General features: G+C 40.7%; 1 protein-coding gene across 1 annotated transcript in view; it reads left to right on the top strand.

Annotated features, from left to right (window-relative positions):
* gdi1 (GDP dissociation inhibitor 1) overlaps positions 1–21,569 on the top strand; it is a 39,296-nt gene that overhangs the window by 12,984 nt on the left and 4,743 nt on the right. Inside the window, exons 2-8 of the mRNA XM_084334070.1 lie at positions 8,173–8,272; positions 10,305–10,439; positions 10,943–11,141; positions 11,802–11,933; positions 13,757–13,856; positions 17,384–17,555; positions 21,400–21,544. Of these exons, the coding sequence (XP_084190196.1) occupies positions 8,173–8,272; positions 10,305–10,439; positions 10,943–11,141; positions 11,802–11,933; positions 13,757–13,856; positions 17,384–17,555; positions 21,400–21,544 (983 nt within the window). The remainder of the gene's footprint in view (positions 1–8,172; positions 8,273–10,304; positions 10,440–10,942; positions 11,142–11,801; positions 11,934–13,756; positions 13,857–17,383; positions 17,556–21,399; positions 21,545–21,569) is intronic.

Raw genomic sequence — 21,569 nt, 5'->3', positions numbered from 1 at the left:
TAGTATCTAGTGACCAGTGTTATATATAAACAGTACCTGCTAGTATCTAGTGACCAGTTATATATAAACAGTACCTGCTAGTATCTAGTGACCAGTGTTATATATAAACAGTACCTGCTAGTACCTAGTGACCAGTGTTATATATATACAGTACCTGCTAGTATCTAGTGACCAGTGTTATATATAAACAGTACCTGCTAGTATCTAGTGACCAGTGTTATATATAAACAGTACCTGCTAGTATCTAGTGACCAGTGTTATATATAAACAGTACCTGCTAGTATCTAGTGACCAGTTATATATAAACAGTACCTGCTAGTATCTAGTGACCAGTGTTATATATAAACAGTACCTGCTAGTATCTAGTGACCAGTGTTATATATAAACAGTACCTGCTAGTACCTAGTGACCAGTGTTATATATATACAGTACCTGCTAGTATCTAGTGACCAGTGTTATATATAAACAGTACCTGCTAGTATCTAGTGACCAGTGTTATATATAAACAGTACCTGCTAGTATCTAGTGACCAGTGTTATATATAAACAGTACCTGCTAGTATCTAGTGACCAGTTATATATAAACAGTACCTGCTAGTATCTAGTGACCAGTGTTATATATAAACAGTACCTGCTAGTATCTAGTGACCAGTGTTATATATAAACAGTACCTGCTAGTATCTAGTGACCAGTGTTATATATAAACAGTACCTGCTAGTATCTAGTGACCACAGTTATATATAAACAGTACCTGCTAGTATCTAGTGACCAGTGTTATATATAAACTACCTGCTAGTATCTAGTGACCAGTTATATATAAACAGTACCTGCTAGTATCTAGTGACCAGTGTTATATATAAACAGTACCTGCTAGTATCTAGTGACCAGTGTTATATATAAACAGTACCTGCTAGTATCTAGTGACCAGTGTTATATATAAACAGTAAAAAGTTAGTTAGTTCGTTAATTTTTTTGCGCTTTCGTTTTAGTTAGTTCATTTTTTTGCGTTCGTTTTTTTGCGTTTTCATTTTAGTTTCTTTAATTTTTTTGCGTTCGTTTTTTAGCGTTTTCGTTTTAGTTCGTTCATTTTTTTGCATTTTTTTTGCGTTTTAGTTCGTTCGTTTTTTTGCGTTTTCGTTTTAGTTCGTTCGTTTTTTTGCGTTTTCGTTTTAGTTCGTTCTTTTTTTTGCGTTTTCGTTTTAGTTAGTTCATTTTTTTGCGTTCTTTTTTTGTGTTCTTTTTTTGCGTTCGTTATCGTTTTAGTTCGTTACTTTATTTTTATTTTTTTTCGTAAATTTATTTGCGTTCGTTTTTTTTTTTTTTTTGCGTTTTCGTTTTAGTTCGTTCATTTTTTTATGTGACCAGTGTTATATGTACAGTACCTGCTAGTACCTAGTGACCAGTGTTATATGTACAGTACCTGCTAGTACCTAGTGACCAGTGTTATATATAAACAGTACCTGCTAGTACCTAGTGACCAGTGTTATATATAAACAGTACCTGCTAGTATCTAGTGACCAGTGTTATATATAAACAGTACCTGCTAGTATCTAGTGACCAGTTATATATAAACAGTACCTGCTAGTATCTAGTGACCAGTGTTATATATAAACAGTACCTCCTAGTATCTAGTGACCAGTGTTATATATAAACAGTACCTGCTAGTATCTAGTGACCAGTGTTATATATAAACAGTACCTGCTAGTATCTAGTGACCAGTGTTATATATAAACAGTACCTGCTAGTATCTAGTGACCAGTGTTATATATAAACAGTACCTGCTAGTATCTAGTGACCAGTGTTATATATAAACAGTACCTGCTAGTATCTAGTGACCAGTGTTATATATAAACAGTACCTCCTAGTATCTAGTGACCAGTTATAAATAAACAGTACCTGCTAGTATCTAGTGACCAGTGTTATATATAAACAGTACCTCCTAGTATCTAGTGACCAGTGTTATATATAAACAGTACCTGCTAGTATCTAGTGACCAGTGTTATATATAAACAGTACCTGCTAGTATCTAGTGACCAGTGTTATATATAAAAAGTACCTGCTAGTATCTAGTGACCAGTGTTATATATAAACAGTACCTGCTAGTATCTAGTGACCAGTGTTATATATAAACAGTACCTGCTAGTATCTAGTGACCAGTGTTATATATAAACAGTACCTGCTAGTATCTAGTGACCAGTGTTATATATAAACAGTACCTGCTAGTATCTAGTGACCAGTGTTATATATAAACAGTACCTGCTAGTATCTAGTGACCAGTGTTATATATAAACAGTACCTGCTAGTATCTAGTGACCAGTGTTATATATAAACAGTACCTGCTAGTATCTAGTGACCAGTTATATATAAACAGTACCTTCTAGTATCTAGTGACCAGTGTTATATATAAACAGTACCTGCTAGTATCTAGTGACCAGTGTTATATATAAACAGTACCTGCTAGTATCTAGTGACCAGTTATATATAAACAGTACCTGCTAGTATCTAGTGACCAGTGTTATATATAAACAGTACCTGCTAGTATCTAGTGACCAGTGTTATATATAAACAGTACCTGCTAGTATCTAGTGACCAGTGTTATATATAAACAGTACCTGCTAGTATCTAGTGACCAGTGTTATATATAAACAGTACCTGCTAGTATCTAGTGACCAGTTATATATAAACAGTACCTGATAGTATCTAGTGACCAGTGTTATATATAAACAGTACCTGCTAGTATCTAGTGACCAGTGTTATATATAAACAGTACCTCCTAGTATCTATAGTGACCAGTGTTATATATAAACAGTACCTGCTAGTACCTAGTGACCAGTGTTATATATAAACAGTACCTGCTAGTATCTAGTGACCAGTGTTATATATAAACAGTACCTGCTAGTATCTAGTGACCAGTGTTATATATAAACAGTACCTGCTAGTATCTAGTGACCAGTGTTATATATAAACAGTACCTGCTAGTACCTAGTGACCAGTGTTATATATAAACAGTACCTGCTAGTATCTAGTGACCAGTTATATATAAACAGTACCTGCTAGTATCTAGTGACCAGTGTTATATATAAACAGTACCTGTTAGTATCTAGTGACCACAGTTATATATAAACAGTACCTGCTAGTATCTAATGACCAGTGTTATATATAAACAGTACCTGCTAGTATCTAGTGACCAGTGTTATATATAAACAGTACCTGTTAGTATGTAGTGACCACAGTTATATATAAACAGTACCTGCTAGTATCTAATGACCAGTGTTATATATAAACAGTACCTGCTAGTACCTAGTGACCAGTGTTATATATAAACAGTACCTGCTAGTATCTAGTGACCAGTTATATATAAACAGTACCTGCTAGTATCTAGTGACCAGTGTTATATATAAACAGTACCTGCTAGTATCTAGTGACCATTGTTATATATAAACAGTACCTGCTAGTACCTAGTGACCAGTGTTATATATAAACAGTACCTGCTAGTATCTAGTGACCAGTTATATATAAACAGTACCTGCTAGTATCTAGTGACCAGTGTTATATATAAACAGTACCTGCTAGTATCTAGTGACCATTGTTATATATAAACAGTACCTGCTAGTATCTAGTGACCAGTTATATATAAACAGTACCTGCTAGTATCTAGTGACCCGTGTTATATATAAACAGTACCTGCTAGTATCTAGTGACCAGTGTTATATATAAACAGTACCTGCTAGTATCTAGTGACCAGTGTTATATATAAACAGTACCTGCTAGTATCTAGTGACCAGTGTTATATATAAACAGTACCTGCTAGTATCTAGTGACCAGTTATATATAAACAGTACCTGATAGTATCTAGTGACCAGTGTTATATATAAACAGTACCTGCTAGTATCTAGTGACCAGTGTTATATATAAACAGTACCTCCTAGTATCTATAGTGACCAGTGTTATATATAAACAGTACCTGCTAGTATCTAGTGACCAGTGTTATATATAAACAGTACCTGCTAGTATCTAGTGACCAGTGTTATATATAAACAGTACCTGCTAGTATCTAGTGACCAGTGTTATATATAAACAGTACCTGCTAGTATCTAGTGACCAGTGTTATATATAAACAGTACCTGCTAGTATCTAGTGACCAGTGTTATATATAAACAGTACCTGCTAGTATCTAGTGACCAGTGTTATATATAAACAGTACCTGCTAGTATCTAGTGACCAGTGTTATATATAAACAGTACCTGTTAGTATGTAGTGACCACAGTTATATATAAACAGTACCTGCTAGTATCTAATGACCAGTGTTATATATAAACAGTACCTGCTAGTACCTAGTGACCAGTGTTATATATAAACAGTACCTGCTAGTATCTATAGTGACCAGTGTTATATATAAACAGTACCTGCTAGTACCTAGTGACCAGTGTTATATATAAACAGTACCTGCTAGTATCTAGTGACCAGTGTTATATATAAACAGTACCTGCTAGTATCTAGTGACCAGTGTTATATATAAACAGTACCTGCTAGTATCTAGTGACCAGTGTTATATATAAACAGTACCTGTTAGTATGTAGTGACCACAGTTATATATAAACAGTACCTGCTAGTATCTAATGACCAGTGTTATATATAAACAGTACCTGCTAGTACCTAGTGACCAGTGTTATATATAAACAGTACCTGCTAGTATCTAGTGACCAGTTATATATAAACAGTACCTGCTAGTATCTAGTGACCAGTGTTATATATAAACAGTACCTGCTAGTACCTAGTGACCAGTGTTATATATAAACAGTACCTGCTAGTATCTAGTGACCAGTGTTATATATAAACAGTACTGCTAGTATCTAGTGACCAGTGTTATATATAAACAGTACCTGCTAGTATCTAGTGACCAGTTATATATAAACAGTACCTGCTAGTATCTAGTGACCAGTGTTATATATAAACAGTACCTGCTAGTATCTAGTGACCAGTGTTATATATAAACAGTACCTGCTAGTATCTAGTGACCAGTGTTATATATAAACAGTACCTGCTAGTATCTAGTGACCAGTTATATATAAACAGTACCTGCTAGTATCTAGTGACCAGTGTTATATATAAACAGTACCTGCTAGTATCTAGTGACCAGTGTTATATATAAACAGTACCTGCTAGTATCTAATGACCAGTGTTATATATAAACAGTACCTGCTAGTATCTAGTGACCAGTGTTATATATAAACAGTACCTGTTAGTATCTAGTGACCACAGTTATATATAAACAGTACCTGCTAGTATCTAGTGACCAGTGTTATATATATAAACAGTACCTGCTAGTATCTAGTGACCAGTGTTATATATAAACAGTACCTGCTAGTATCTAGTGACCAGTGTTATATATAAACAGTACCTGCTAGTATCTAGTGACCAGTGTTATATATAAACAGTACCTGCTAGTATCTAGTGACCAGTGTTATATATAAACAGTACCTGCTAGTACCTAGTGACCAGTGTTATATATAAACAGTACCTGCTAGTATCTAGTGACCAGTGTTATATATAAACAGTACCTGCTAGTATCTAGTGACCAGTTCTATATAAACAGTACCTGCTAGTATCTAGTGACCAGTGTTATATATAAACAGTACCTGCTAGTATCTAGTGACCAGTTATATATAAACAGTACCTGCTAGTATCTAGTGACCACTGTTATATATATACAGTACCTGCTAGTATCTAGTGACCAGTGTTATATATAAACAGTACCTGCTAGTATCTAATGACCAGTTATATATAAACAGTACCTGCTAGTATCTAGTGACCAGTGTTATATATAAACAGTACCTGCTAGTATGTAGTGACCAGTGTTATATATAAACAGTACCTGCTAGTATCTAGTGACCAGTGTTATATATAAACAGTACCTGCTAGTATCTAGTGACCAGTGTTATATATAAACAGTACCTGCTAGTTTCTAGTGACCAGTTATATATAAACAGTACCTGCTAGTATCTAGTGACCAGTGTTATATATAAACAGTACCTGCTAGTATCTAGTGACCAGTGTTATATAAACAGTACCTGCTAGTATCTAGTGACCAGTGTTATATATAAACAGTACCTGCTAGTATCTAGTGACCAGTTATATATAAACAGTACCTGTTAGTATCTAGTGACCAGTGTTATATATAAACAGTACCTGTTAGTATCTAGTGACCACAGTTATATATAAACAGTACCTGCTAGTATCTAATGACCAGTGTTATATATAAACAGTACCTGCTAGTATCTAGTGACCAGTGTTATATATAAACAGTACCTGTTAGTATCTAGTGACCACAGTTATATATAAACAGTACCTGCTAGTATCTAGTGACCAGTGTTATATATAAACAGTACCTGCTAGTATCTAGTGACCAGTCTGTTATATATAAACAGTACCTCCTAGTATCTAGTGACCAGTCTGTTATATATAAACAGTACCTGCTAGTATCTAGTGACCAGTGTTATATATAAACAGTACCTGCTAGTATCTAGTGACCAGTGTTATATATAAACAGTACCTGCTAGTATCTAGTGACCAGTGTTATATATAAACAGTACCTGCTAGTATCTAGTGACCAGTCTGTTATATATAAACAGTACCTCCTAGTATCTAGTGACCAGTCTGTTATATATAAACAGTACCTCCTAGTATCTAGTGACCAGTCTGTTAAATATAAACAGTACCTGCTAGTATCTAGTGACCAGTGTTATATATAAACAGTACCTGCTAGTATCTAGTGACCAGTGTTATATATAAACAGTACCTCCTAGTATCTAGTGACCAGTGTTATATATAAACAGTACCTGCTAGTATCTAGTGACCAGTCTGTTATATATAAACAGTACCTCCTAGTATCTAGTGACCAGTGTTATATATAAACAGTACCTGCTAGTATCTAGTGACCAGTCTGTTATATATAAACAGTACCTGCTAGTATCTAGTGACCAGTCTGTTATATATAAACAGTACCTGCTAGTATCTAGTGACCAGTCTGTTATATATAAACAGTACCTGCTAGTATCTAGTGACCAGTCTGTTATATATAAACAGTACCTCCTAGTATCTAGTGACCAGTGTTATATATAAACAGTACCTGCTAGTATCTAGTGACCAGTCTGTTATATATAACCAGTACCTCCTGGTCAAGAGAGATGTCTATGATTTTTTCTTCTACTGACTTGAGTATGATTTTTATGAACAATTTGCAGTGTAAGGTTCACATAATTAAAACAAAATTATCAACAATCCATCAGGATAAGTGGAAGGTGGAGATTTTGAAAAAACCTAAACTTAGAAAATATATTGCAATTAAAAATGAGTATTTTACTGAACCTTATGTAATGTTAAACTTAAAGAGAAGACGGAGGTCTCTGTGTGCCCAGTTGAGGTCTGGCACCCTGCCATTGGCTGTGGAAGTGGGTAGATTCCAGGGTAAACCTGAGGAGGAGCGGTTGTGTGTTCTGTGTGATCTGGGAGTGGTGGAGGATGAATATCATTTTGTTTTTTATTGCCCTTTGTACACCACTTTGAGGAGGGCTTTATTTGAAAAAATTCAAATTGTAAACCCAGATTTGTTTTGGCAGTCTGAGAGCTGTATGTTGAGTTGTTTTTTTGTGGAGGACATCTTCGGTTTTGCAGGATTTTTGGAGAAGGCATGGCACCTGAGACAAAACACACTGTATCCCATATAATTGTATTTGAATTCACCTTGTTTTTCTGTTTATTCACATTGAGTACAGCTTGTGTTATATTACGTTTTATTGTATTTTCTTGTATTTTTTTTTTATGGCCATCTTGGTCTATGTCATTTGTTAAGTAATTGGTAAAGTATATTATTATATACTTATTGTTATGTGTCTTGTAAGCCCATATGGGCTGGGCATACATCTGTATGTAAGACACGAAAATAAAAAATATCAAATCAAATCAAAAACCTCCTAGTATCTAGTGACCAGTGTTATATATAAACAGTACCTGCTAGTATCTAGTGACCAGTGTTATATATAAACAGTACCTGCTAGTACCTAGTGACCAGTGTTATATATAAACAGTACCTCCTAGTACATGTTGTGGAGCAGCTTTCTGTCTCAGGAGATGTTGTTGATGTTTCCCTGACGCACGCTGCTCTCCCCCACAGCTGTACAAGCGCTTCGAGCTCCCAGACAGTCCTCCAGAGTCCATGGGCAGAGGAAGGGACTGGAACGTTGACCTCATCCCCAAGTTCCTCATGGCCAACGGTCAGTGTCTCACTCTCGTGAGCAGGAGCATAATACTGTATATTTCTTAATAATAAAGGTGCTGTAAGCGATATCTGTGTTTTGGTCAAACTTCCCGTCAAACTACTATAGGCATTGCAGGTCAAATATGAATTAAGATCCAGCAATTGCATGTGCATTATATGTCAGAAGTATGTCACTCCCACATCAAATCCGTCACCAAGTCTGCCTTCTACCACCTCAAAAACATCTCCCCCGTCTCCGACCCTCACTCTCAGACTCTGTGGCTGAGACCCTGATCCACTCATTCATCACCTCCCGGTTGGACTACTGTAATGGAGTCCTGTTCGGGGTACCCAGCAAAGCCCTGGACAGGCTCCAGTATGTTCAGAGGTTCTCACTCACACCAAGCCCTGGCAGCACATCACCCCCACCCTCATCCACCTCCACTGGCTCCCAGTCAAGTTCCGCATCACCTTCAAACTCCTGCTCCTCACCTACAAATCCCTCCATGCCCTCGCCCCCCGGTACCCGTCTGATCTCCTCCACCAGCACACTCCATCCCGGAACCTACGATCCTCTGATCTAGGTCTCCTCTCCATCCCTGGCACCAGGTTACGGACTTTTGGGGACAGAGCCTTCAGCGTGGCGTCCCCTGCCCTCTGGAACTCTCTCCCCCCCGAAATCCGCAATGCCCCAACCCTGGACACCTTCAAATCCGCTCTAAAAACACACCTCTTCACCAAGGCTTTCCCCATCAGTTAGTTTAGGTCCATTATCCCTTACCTTCCCTCATCCCCCCTTTCCCCCCCCCCCCCTATTTTCCTTGCCCTATTTTTTGTCCTGATTGTGAAGCGACCTTGGGTTCTATGAAAGGCGCTATATAAATTTGATCTATTATTATTATTATTATTATTAGAAGTAGAGGTACTATAAAACACGTATTTTAACAAACATATATCACTGACAGCAGTGGGGCGGGGCGGGAGTGACAGTGGGGCTCAGGAGGTAGAGCAGTCGTCTGGTAATCGGACGGTTCCCGGTTAGATTCCGGCTCTTCCCGGGGGGCAGCGTGTCGAAGTGTCCTTGAGCAAGACACTTAACCCCCTAACTGCTCCCGATGAGCAGGTTGGCACCTTGCATGGTCGCCTCTGCCGTCGATGTGTGAGTGTGTGAGTGAGTGGGTGAGGCATGTGTTGTAAAGCGCTTTATAAACACTATATAGATGCAGTCCATTCCTCTTCACGATGCTCTCAGGCCTCACTCACCGCACCCTGACTTGATATGCGGAGAGACCATTAAAACACGTAGGAGTCTGGACAGAACCAATTAAAGACCAGCAATATAGATTAATTGGATTCCTTTGGTTAAAATGTCAGTCTCCCATCTTGAGATTATTGAGGCAAGTCAGTCCGGCTGGCAAAGGTAGCAGCACATCATCCAAAAACATGTCTGACTCACGCCTTGCACTTAAAACGTACATTAATGTGGCCTCCGCTTCGGGGCATCAGCAGGAACATTATGATAATAATAATAATAATAATAATAATAATAATAATAATAATAATAATAATAATAATAATAATAATAATAATAATAATAATAATAATAATAATAATAATAATAATAATAATAATAAATAATAATACCTTTATTTGTATAGCCCCTTTCACAGCTGTAAAAAAAAAAAGAGACACATAAAAGGAGCACACAATTGGCAGATCAAGAGCACTGCATAAAGTGCAGACATACAATTATTATGTATAAAACTAAAATGAATAAAAAAATAATTAAGTATAAAACGAGCATCAAAATAGACAACGTCAAGGTAAGACGTAGAACATTAAATCATAGTTCTTCACGTTACGATATAACGTCCCTATAGGCCTCTTTGCTTACAGTTTGATCATCGCACATAATATTATAGACCGTAATAAAAGAGCAAAATGATGAATATGGGTTGCTGCTGCTGGTGAAAGACCTTGATGATATGACTAAAGCGACGGCACATGAACTCAAACCCCGTTGTCTCTGTGAATCCCACTGATCTCAGGTCAGCTGGTGAAGATGCTGCTCTACACGGAGGTCACCCGGTACCTGGACTTCAAAGTGGTGGAGGGCAGCTTCGTCTACAAGGGAGGAAAGATCTACAAGGTGCCGTCGACCGAGACCGAGGCGCTGGCTTCAAGTAAGTTTAAAATTACGCTCACGAATAATGAGTTACATTTTGGCCATTGACTTTTGAAATTAGTATGGAAATACTAAAGGTAATCGGTGACTTGAGAAAAGTTATGCTATAATATGAGTTCAAATCATATATATGATTTTGATCTGATTTGTTCTTATGGACTGAATATGTCATTTGTATTTTATGGTTGAGAATTGTGATATCTAACTTATGAATATTGAGTGAGCTTTTATTCACTGTTTTGTTCATTGTGATGTTTTCTCGTGAGTACTTAAATGTTTGTGGTTTTATATTTTTATTTGACTTTTTTTGTGTGTGTTTGTATTTTTTTAATGTTTGGACCCCAGGAAGAGTAGTCTCACTTTGGTGTAGTAGACTAATGGGGATCCACAATAAAATGATAAAATATGAAATGAAACGGTGCGACCATAATGGTGCGATCGTGCATAAGATTTGGATTTGATTTGTGACCCCGAGATTGTCCTTTATGATTGACCGTCCAGACCTCATGGGAATGTTCGAGAAGCGGAGGTTCCGGAAGTTCCTGGTCTTTGTGGCCAACTTTGACGAGAATGACCCCAAGACCTTTGAGGGCGTCGACCCCACCGCCACGACGATGAGGGACGTCTACAAGAAGTTTGACCTTGGCCAGGATGTCATCGACTTCACCGGCCACGCCCTCGCCCTCTACAGGACAGACGAGTAAGAGCAGGCTGGACATTTAGTCTGATATCGGAAGACATTGTTGTACATAGCCACACAGCTGTATTCATATGGTACCCTGCGATTACTAATGATGTATATGTATATATAAATGTAAATGTATATGTATATATTTATATATAAATGTATATGTATATGTATAAATATATGTATGTATTCATACACGTTACCCTGCAATTACTAATGATGTATGTATGCATATGTATATATAAATGTATATGTATATCTATATTTATATATAAATGTATATGTACCTATATATAAATGTATATGTATATATAAATGTATATGTATATCTATATGTATATATAAATGTATATGTATACCTATATGTATATCTAATTATCTATGTATCTGTACATATATAACGATGTGATGTAATGAAATAATGATGTAATGACTAATGAGTAATACTAGTATGTTGTCACTGACCGCCGTCAAAAATCGTTTGACTGACAATTTGATGAAGTACATCAGAGATTAGAATGATGGAATCTTCCTTTCGGCCCCAGGAATTCATAGGAAGGCTTTAGTCGGAATAGCGCGGTCCTCTTGGGCCGACGGAACATCCGATCACAGGCGGCCTCACGCCTCTGTTCATTACACCTATTGATCATGTGGTTCTCTCCTCTCCCTCAGCTACCTCGATGTCGCCTGTCTGGAGACCATCAATCGCATTAAACTATACAGTGAATCCCTGGCTCGGTACGGGAAGAGCCCCTACCTCTACCCGCTGTACGGCCTGGGAGAGCTTCCGCAGGGCTTCGCCAGGTTAGTACCATAACCACTACTACTACTACCAGGTCTGTTCCTGTCTGACTGCATCACAACAGGTGTACTGATACTGCAGTGATACCAGTACTACTACTACCATAACCACTACTGCTACTACTACCATAACCACTACTGCTACTAGTACCACCACCACTGCTACTACTACACTCAACCAACGAACTCGATTCTTGTACCGGATCTCCTCACTGGTAAACAAGAATACCCTGAAGACTCTGGCAGGAGCACTCATTCAAGGGTACTACGACTATGCTTGCACCTCATGGTACCAAAGCACCTCAAAGGCGCTAAAAACAAAATTACAAACATCTCAAAACAAACTGGTCGGACTACTGCTTGACCTGACTCCTACCCAACCCCCCCCCCCCCCCCCCCCCACCTCCAATGTACAGTACCCCCCCCACCTACCCAACCTCCTCCAATGTACAGTTTCTACGTCAAATGTATATACTTTTTCTCTGGACTCTTTTCGTATCACAAACAGTACTGTATTTGCAAATCTGGTATGTCATAAATGTATAGATGTAGCAGTACTGTCTATCTGTATGTCATATATGTCATATATGTTACGATGAATTGAAAATGGGGGACCCTGATGTAAACAAGACGAAAGTCTTTCTCTCGTCTGCATCCCCTTAACAATTGTATGTATTGAGCTGTACTGTACTGTACCCATTCTGCAATCTGTTAATAAAGTTTTCAATCAATCAATTAATCACACACTACTACTATACTACTACTACTACCACTACTGCTACTACTATACTATACTACTACTACTACTATACTACTACTTTTTTTATTTACTACTACTAATACTACTACCTTTACTACTACTAAAAATAATAACACATTGTTTGCAAAACAATTGCTAGAGTATAATCAGACGTACTCATGTGAGAACTTTAAGAAGTGAACATTCTAATATTCTAATGTAAAAATGAATACTGGCCAGTGGCCAATAAAAGCATTCTCCTACGCAGATAGTTGGAAGCCGTTCCACACCTCTGCCTAAAGTAAACTAACCGGTGTTACCTATACTCTTATTATTTTCCCTTAAGATATTGAGTAAATAATATTATATTATTGCCCCCTGACCATTTCTTGTGTCTCTTTTATGAATAAGAAGAACCAACGTTTTTTTGAAAGTTGAGTAATTTTATTTCATGCCGTCTGTGCAGCCTTGTTTATTAACATGGAAACAACTTGTTTATTCACCGTGTCCATGGAAACGATGTTGGACCGCCGACATAAAGCAATGGTTTCCTTGGGCAGAAAAGACATAAAAAGCTATAATCGGTTTACTTTACAGATAACTACATCACTGCATAACTCATAAATGGTCAGACAAGAAACATTCTTGGTTATTCGTGATACTCTGTATGCACCCAATTCAACATTATAGTCGCATTTTAAAACCGTCTTAACTAAATTTGGTCACGGATGTCTCAATTTGGTACAGATCTTCGCCCTCTGGGGCTGTATCAGAGGCTGTGACGACGTACATATTTACTGTAACAGCTAACAGTTATAGTATCTCTAAATAGTATAAAAACCATTGTTTAAAAAAGGCAGTTTGTGAGACCTATATACCTGACTGCCAAGGTGTTCAAAATGCAGCCAAACTTTAGATTGGATTTTCTCAGCTCTGCGTATAGGAGTGTGCACTGGAAGCTGTGGAAGTCTAGATTTTCAAGGAAAAAGAAAACCGCACACTAGAAACGGGTTCTCTCTCTCTCTCTCTCTCTCTCTCTCTCTCTCTCTCTCTCTCTCTCTCTCTCTCTCTCTCATGTGACGTCCAGGTTGAGTGCGATCTACGGCGGAACTTACATGCTGAACAAACCGGTGGAAGAGATCGTGATGGAAGACGGACACGTGGTGGGAGTGAAGTCTGAGGGGGAGGTATATATAATCACAACACCTCTATTGTTCTTCATTATGCATCTGTGACCATTATGTGACCGGGCCCGGCGCTAAGAGACTCGTGTCTGGAGGTCAAGATCGCGAGAAAAGTATTGAAATGTTTATTAAAAGAAAATCTGTATCACATATTATCACAGTTTGAATGTTTAAGAACATTCAGTTATAGTGTCTCTAAATAGTAAAAGCTTTTGTTTAAAAAAGGCAGTTTGTGACACCTAGTACCTGACTGCCAAGGTGTTAAAAATGCAGCCAAACCTTAGATTGGATTTTCTCCGTTTTTCTCTGCTCTGAGACTTGAGGTTTAACTAGATTGAAATAAGCATTATGTTCTTCAAATATCTTCAATTCTGGCGGCTAGGTGGCACAGCGGACTAAGTGCTCGTCACCAACGCGAGAGACACTGGTATCGAATCCGGCTGTCAGCGTTGCCTCCGGCTTGGCCGGCCGTCATACTGGCTCGATTGGCAGAGTCAGCGGGAGGGAAGCCGGTGGGGTGGTATTCTGGTCGTTGTAAACAGCGACTCCTACAGGTCGGTCAGGGCGCCTGCACAGCGAGGGAGGGAGATGGTGAGGGTAGTGTGACCTCCCACACGTTACACTTCACCAATGAGAGTCCACGCTGGCAGGTGAAAAGATGCTGCTGGCTGTCTCGGAGGAAGCATCTGATAGACTTCAGGGCTCCCTAGACTGACCAGTGGGGGGCACATGCGAGCAACGACCAGGAAGGGGAGGGGGGAATTGGCATAACGACTAAAATTGGGATGGGAGAAAAACACAGAAAAACAGGAGGAGAAAAAGTGGATAAAAAAAAATCTTCAATTCTTCAATGTATGACACATCATTTGAAAGCTTACATTCTGTACTTTCATAATCTGTAAAGATCTGAAAGATTACAGAGGGAGACTTGTGCCACGAACTGCTGGGCTCTGTCACATATCTACACTTGACAACAAACATTGGACAAGTAATTCATGTATTTACAGTGTTGAGTAATTTCTCATTCATAATTGATTGCCCCTCCCCCCCAAAAATATTTATCATAAAAAAAAAAAGATTTAAATGGAAAAAAATGAATGTTGTTGTTTACATGTTGCATGTTTCCCCTAGCTACTTCCCATTTCCCCACATGGAATACACCGGATTGGATAAAGGACATGCTGGTGCTCTAGTGCGACATCTAGTGGCTGAATGTTATCTATACAGCACCTTTAACCATTATTTAAACCCAAGAGTCGTCTCATTGAGATAGGACATGTGACTTCCCAGAAAGACCTTCAACAGCAGTCTACAGTTACCACAGGAAAGAAAGAGGGCTGGAGCGGCTGGGTAGCGTAGAGGACTAAGCACTCGTCTACCACCACAGAGACTCTGGGTTCGAATCCGGCTATCAGCGCCACGGTACCTCCGGCTTGGGCAGTCGTCTCTATGAACATAATTTGTCAGTGTTCACGGGTGGAAAGCCGGTGGGGTCCTGGCCGTTGCAAACAGCGACTCCTACTGGTCGGCCCCTGTTCAGCAGGGAGGGGATTTGGGAGAGATAGTGTGAACCTCCACACACGTTAGCCTATGTTCTCCCAGTGAAACTCCTTGCTGTCAGGTGAAAAGAAGCGGCTGGTGACTCCACATGTATCGGAGGAGGAGGCATGTGGTAGTTCTACACCCTCCCCAGACCAACAGGAGGGCAGCATGTGGTAGTCTACATCCTCCTCCCCAGACCGACAGTAGGGAAGCATGTGGTAGTCTACACCCTACCCAGACCTAGAGTAGGGCAGCATGTGATAGTCTATACACCCTCCCCAGACCGACAGTAGGGCAGCATGTGATAGTCTACACACCCTCCCCAGACCGACAGTAGGGCAGCATGTGATAGTCTACACACCCTCCCCAGACCGACAGTAGGGCAGCATGTGATAGTCTATACACCCTCCCCAGACCGACAGTAGGGCAGCATGTGATAGTCTACACACCCTCCCCAGACCGACAGTAGGGCAGCATGTGATAGTCTACACACCCTCCCCAGACCGACAGTAGGGCAGCATGTGATAGTCTACACCCTCCCCAGACCGACAGTAGGGCAGCATGTGATAGTCTACACCCTCCCCAGACCGACAGTAGGGCAGCATGTGATAGTCTACACCCTCCCCAGACCGACAGTAGGGCAGCATGTGGTAGTCTACACCCTACCCAGACCTAGAGTAGGGCAGCATGTGATAGTCTACACCCTCCCCAGACCGACAGTAGGGCAGCATGTGATAGTCTACACACCCTCCCCAGACCGACAGTAGGGCAGCATGTGATAGTCTACACACCCTCCCCAGACCGACAGTAGGGCAGCATGTGGTAGTCTACATCCTCCTCCCCAGACCAACAGTAGGGCAGCATGTGGTAGTCTACACCCTACCCAGACCTAGAGTAGGGCAGCATGTGATAGTCTATACACCCTCCCCAGACCGACAGTAGGGCAGCATGTGATAGTCTACACACCCTCCCCAGACCGACAGGAGGGCAGCATGTGGTAGTCTACATCCTCCTCCCCAGACCGACAGTAGGGCAGCATGTGATAGTCTACACCCTCCCCAGACCAACAGTAGGGCAGCATGTGATAGTCTACTCTACACCCTCCCCAGACCAACAGGAGGGCAGCATGTGGTAGTCTACACCCTCCCCAGACCGACAGTAGGGCAGCATGTGATAGTCTACATCCTCCCCAGACCAACAGTAGGGCAGCATGTGATAGTCTACTCTACACCCTCCCCAGACCTAGAGTAGGGCAGCATGTGATAGTCTACACACCCTCCCCAGACCTAGAGTAGGGCAGCATGTGATAGTCTACACACCCTCCCCAGACCGAGAGTAGGGCAGCATGTGATAGTCTACACACCCTCCCCAGACCGACAGTAGGGCAGCATGTGGTAGTCTACACCCTCCACAGACCGAGAGTAGGGCAGCATGTGATAGTCTACACCCTCCACAGACCGAGAGTAGGGCAGCATGTGATAGTCTACACACCCTCCACAGACTGACAGTGGAGCAATGTGTGCAACGACGACCAGGAAGGGAATTGGCTAAATGACTAAATTGGGTGATGGGAGAAAAATGATAGAAAGACAAAGAAAGAATGTCTTGAGATTGAGTCAAAGCTATTTCCAAAGAAAGTAGTTTATTTCTGTGATCACAGAAGTTCCTGTGTCAAAATCAGAGAGCACACATGTACACACAATGAGCAGAAATGAGACTGACTTTATGTTTTTAATAATAAATGGGTATGTTGTGTACCAAATCCCCAAAAGCAACCACGTCTGATTAGCTATATTTGCTAAGCTATATCCTGGTGCGGTTATTTTCATGCTGACAAGTTGACGTCACACACAGCCAGAGACACGTTAATTGAACTCTGGAAAGAAAGAGGACTTGCTGTTTGCAAACAGTATGAGTAAGAAGAGCACGCTGCGTTGGAACGGGTCACGTTGAGTCTGTGGTCTTCTCTCCGCTCCGCTCTGCTCCAGGTGGCTCGCTGTAAGCAGCTCATCTGTGACCCCAGCTACATCCAGGACCGCGTGCGCAAGTCGGGCCAGGTGATCCGGCTGATCTGCATCCTCAGCCACCCCATCAAGAACACCAACGACGCCAACTCCTGCCAGATCATCATCCCTCAGAACCAGGTCAACCGCAAGTCAGGTGAGATGATTGATTTGACTTTTATTACGGATCCCCATTAGCTGGTGCCATGGTAACCAGCTAGTCATCCTGGGGTCCACACAAAAAAAACCATACAAAAACAATTATTATTGCAAAGCAAAATTATTAAACGTCAGTACTCAACACACAATGCATAATGAAACTAACAATTAAGATGGCTAAAATTACATGCAACCACAGAAACAGAAAACAAAGAAAATACAGTTTTAAATACAATTTAAGATTATTTAAAAAAAAGTTAATCTACTGTAAATGCAGCAGAGGTTTTGAGGCAGGTTATTCCAAAGAGTTAATGCTCTAAAAATAAAATATCTCCTTAAAGCGTTGGTTTTTGGACCTGGCAATTCAAGCTGCCCACTACTGGAACCTCTAGTGTAATGCCCGTGCACAGTATTACTAAAAACAACCTGTTTATGTATAAAAACAGGAGTTTTACTGCTCATGACCAACTTGAACAGCACAAGTATATTAAAACACAATCTATTTTCAACGTTAAGCCAAGAGAGGCCGGATCCCTCGGGAGATTCACCGGAGTGGCAAAAATCTAGTCAACCGGTTCCAATAGACTCGAGCGATCGATGATCTATGATGAAGACGTTTGTCTCGTGGTGTGTTTCTGATGACTGTGCTGCAGTTGCTGTCGCTCTGAGAGGTTGTTATAGCAACCCTTGCTCCTGCGGAGATCGATCTCCTCCTGTATCCACAGACCGCTGCATAAACGAATTGATATTTCTTAGTCGTCATCATGACTTTGTAGAAAAACACAGAAGTGCACCTTTATCACACCAGTCCTTCCTAGCACATTCATTAAGACGGGGCGACAGTGGCTCGGGAGGTAGAGCAGTCGTCTGGTAATCCGGAGGTTCCCGGTTCGATTCCCGCTCCTCCCGGGCAGCGTGTCGAAGTGTCCTCGAGCAAGACACTTAACCCCTTAGAACTCCCTCCATCAACCACATCACTCCTGTTCTCCACCAACTTCACTGGCTGCCTGTTAACCCTCATGTTGTGTTAGGAATAGGCACCACTGACCGTTGTTAGCGGGCCAATGTTGACCCGGGGTCTAACTCAGTCCTGACCACTAAAAAGAAAGGAGTATCACTCAAGTTAATACTAAATCCTAACTAACATTATATGCATTCATAACCATATCATCCCATTGTAATTTGATTTTATGGCCCCCGAGACACATCATGTCCCTTATTTTTAAGATGAAAATGAGGTTGTTCAATCATAATATACTAAATGTGAAACCCATAGATAATAATGTTTTCTGACTATAATAGAACAATATTAGAATATAACTTCTGGAAAAAGGTTTAGTATATTTATTATTATTTTATTTATTTATATTTAGTATTCTTATAGTATAGTTTTACCTTGCCGGGTCAAGAATGACCCTAACGCCACAGTCGTACCTTTTTTTCTGCAGATACCTTCAGAATTTTAAAAATGGTGAAACATAGTTTTGCTGTGCTTATATATGTGTTGTGGAGGATATCATAAAGCCTTGTTCTAATAAAATCAACTACATGGTAGTTATTACATATTATAACCTTGAAACGGGTCGCTAGACCCTAACACCAGTGACATAAGGGTTAAGTCACGCACTGACTACAAGATATTACTACTCACCTTCAAGGCCCTCCATAACCTAGCCCCTCCTCATCTCACAGAACTTCTCCAGTCTTACGCTCGCTCTCGGTCACTCAGATCCTTCTCTTCCTTCCAACTTGTCACTCCCCCTTCCCGTCTGACTACCATGGGATCCAGAGCCTTCTCTCCCGCCTCTGGAACTCCCTACCGTGAGACATCTGCGCAATAGACAACCTCCCCACCCAGTGGCGGCTGGTGGATTCTTCTCCACTAGGGGCGCTATACCAAACATTTTGCAAACATGTACAAGGCACGCATTGGCGAATATTATCACCATTGCCATCGATCAATATATGATCACAGTCAGTCAAATGCAACCACGTTTCCAATAACCCAACACAAACACGCACAGCTCTCTCTCTCTCTCTCTCTCTCTCTCTGAGAGAGAGAGAGAGAGAGAGAGAGAGAGAGAGAGAGAGAGAGAGAGAGAGAGAGAGAGAGAGAGAGAGAGAGTATACCTTGTTAAGTTGAAACGCACAGTGGTCCAGCAGGGCAGAAGGGCTTGATAAAGTATATCCACTCCACTGTCCAGACTGTGTTGATGTCCATTGTCCATGCATGTCCAGTTGTCCACACTGCATCCATATAGCTTGTTGTTAACCAACAAGTACTGTGAAGAGCTGTGTCTTTGCCCATTTCCTCATCAAACAGCCTGCAAACTACCTGGCGTTCTATCGCCCTGCTCTAAGACAAACTCTAACCTTAACCAACTTTGAAAGAGTGCCTAAGCTTAACCGTCGAAAGAACTTGCCTTCACGCTCTAAGACAAATAGCTGCATCACAACAACACAGTCTACCAACCTAGGAAACAACCTAGAACCTAGAAACTGGCGCTGGCCAATCAGAGAGAGCGTCTCCGCGAAATGCGGCTACGGAAAAAAATGCTGCTACGGAAAAAAATTATAGACGCTGCTGCTTAGACCGCTTCAAATCGCGCCCGGCTTCCATCATAAACATCATATTTCAACGCACAGCGTGTTACGCACTGATTGGCTGCGACGGATACAGCGATGAAACAGTGACGCGCACTCAGAGCGCTAGTGCGTCTAGCCCGGGCCGAGAAATACGGCTAGGAGAAATGCGGCAGGAGAAATGCGGCAGGAGTGAGTCACTTCCTGTTCAGGAAAACGAGTATTTTTTATTTTATATATTAACGTTATATTGTGCATTGGAAACACAAACATACTTAAAATGAGTAAATATTATTCATTTTAAACATGTTTATATTATTTATAGGGCTATAAAACAAAAAACAAAACAAAAAATGTTTCTTGTTCTTCTCTCTATTAACCAGGGTTCACCAGGGGGGTCGGTGCCCGAGCGCCCCTAGTGGCCAGCCGCCACTGTCCCCACCTTTGTTTCCCGTCTCAAAACACATTTGTTCATTCAGGCATATTCACTTTAATTCCATTTTTGTTTATTATAACTGTGTAACGTTGTAATATTGTGTTTTTTACTGTGTGTAATTGTATTTGTTTTTAACCCTGTACGACGAACTTGGGTGCTTTGAAAGGCGCCTTCAAATAAAATGCATTATTATTATTATTATTATTATTATTATTATTATTATTATTATTATTATTATTATTATTATTATTATTATTATTATTATTATTATTATTATTATGAACTGCTCCCGATGGGCAGGTTGGCACCTTGCATGGTCGCCTCCACCGTCGGTGTGTGAACGGGTCAAATGTGAGGAACAAATTGTAAAGCGCTTTGGATAAAAGCTGTTATATAAATGGAGCCATTTACCAAGATCCATTCTCCCTAGTGGCAATGAAAACAACTAAACATGAAGATCTCCTTTTGAACGGCGGCTGATCAAACATCGGTCTACTAGTGACCTTTGCGATCTCTCTGAGTCGCTCTAATCTCTCTCGCCCTCTCGTCTCTCCTCCAGACACCTATGTGTGTACGATCTCTCTGAGTCGCTCTAATCTCTCTCGCCCTCTCGTCTCTCCTCCAGACATCTATGTGTGTACGATCTCTCTGAGTCGCTCTAATCTCTCTCGCCCTCTCGTCTCTCCTCCAGACATCTATGTGTGTACGATCTCTCTGAGTCGCTCTAATCTCTCTCGCCCTCTCGTCTCTCCTACAGACATCTATGTGTGTACGATCTCTCTGAGTCGCTCTAATCTCTCTCGCCCTCTCGTCTCTCCTCCAGACATCTATGTGTGTATGATCTCCTACGCCCACAATGTGGCGGCGCAGGGCAAATACATCGCCATCGTCAGCACCACGGTGGAGACCGATGAGCCGGAGGCCGAGCTAGAGCCCGCCCTGGAGCTGCTGGAGCCCATCGACCAGAAGTCAGTACTGTTACTGTAGTCTAGG

Source organism: Notolepis coatsorum, assembly GCF_963971535.1.
Source record: "Notolepis coatsorum genome assembly, chromosome: 17".
NCBI classification, from domain to species: domain Eukaryota; kingdom Metazoa; phylum Chordata; class Actinopteri; order Aulopiformes; family Paralepididae; genus Notolepis; species Notolepis coatsorum.
The sequence above is the reverse complement of the archived record's forward strand: the minus strand, read 5'-3'. Positions and strand labels throughout refer to the sequence as shown.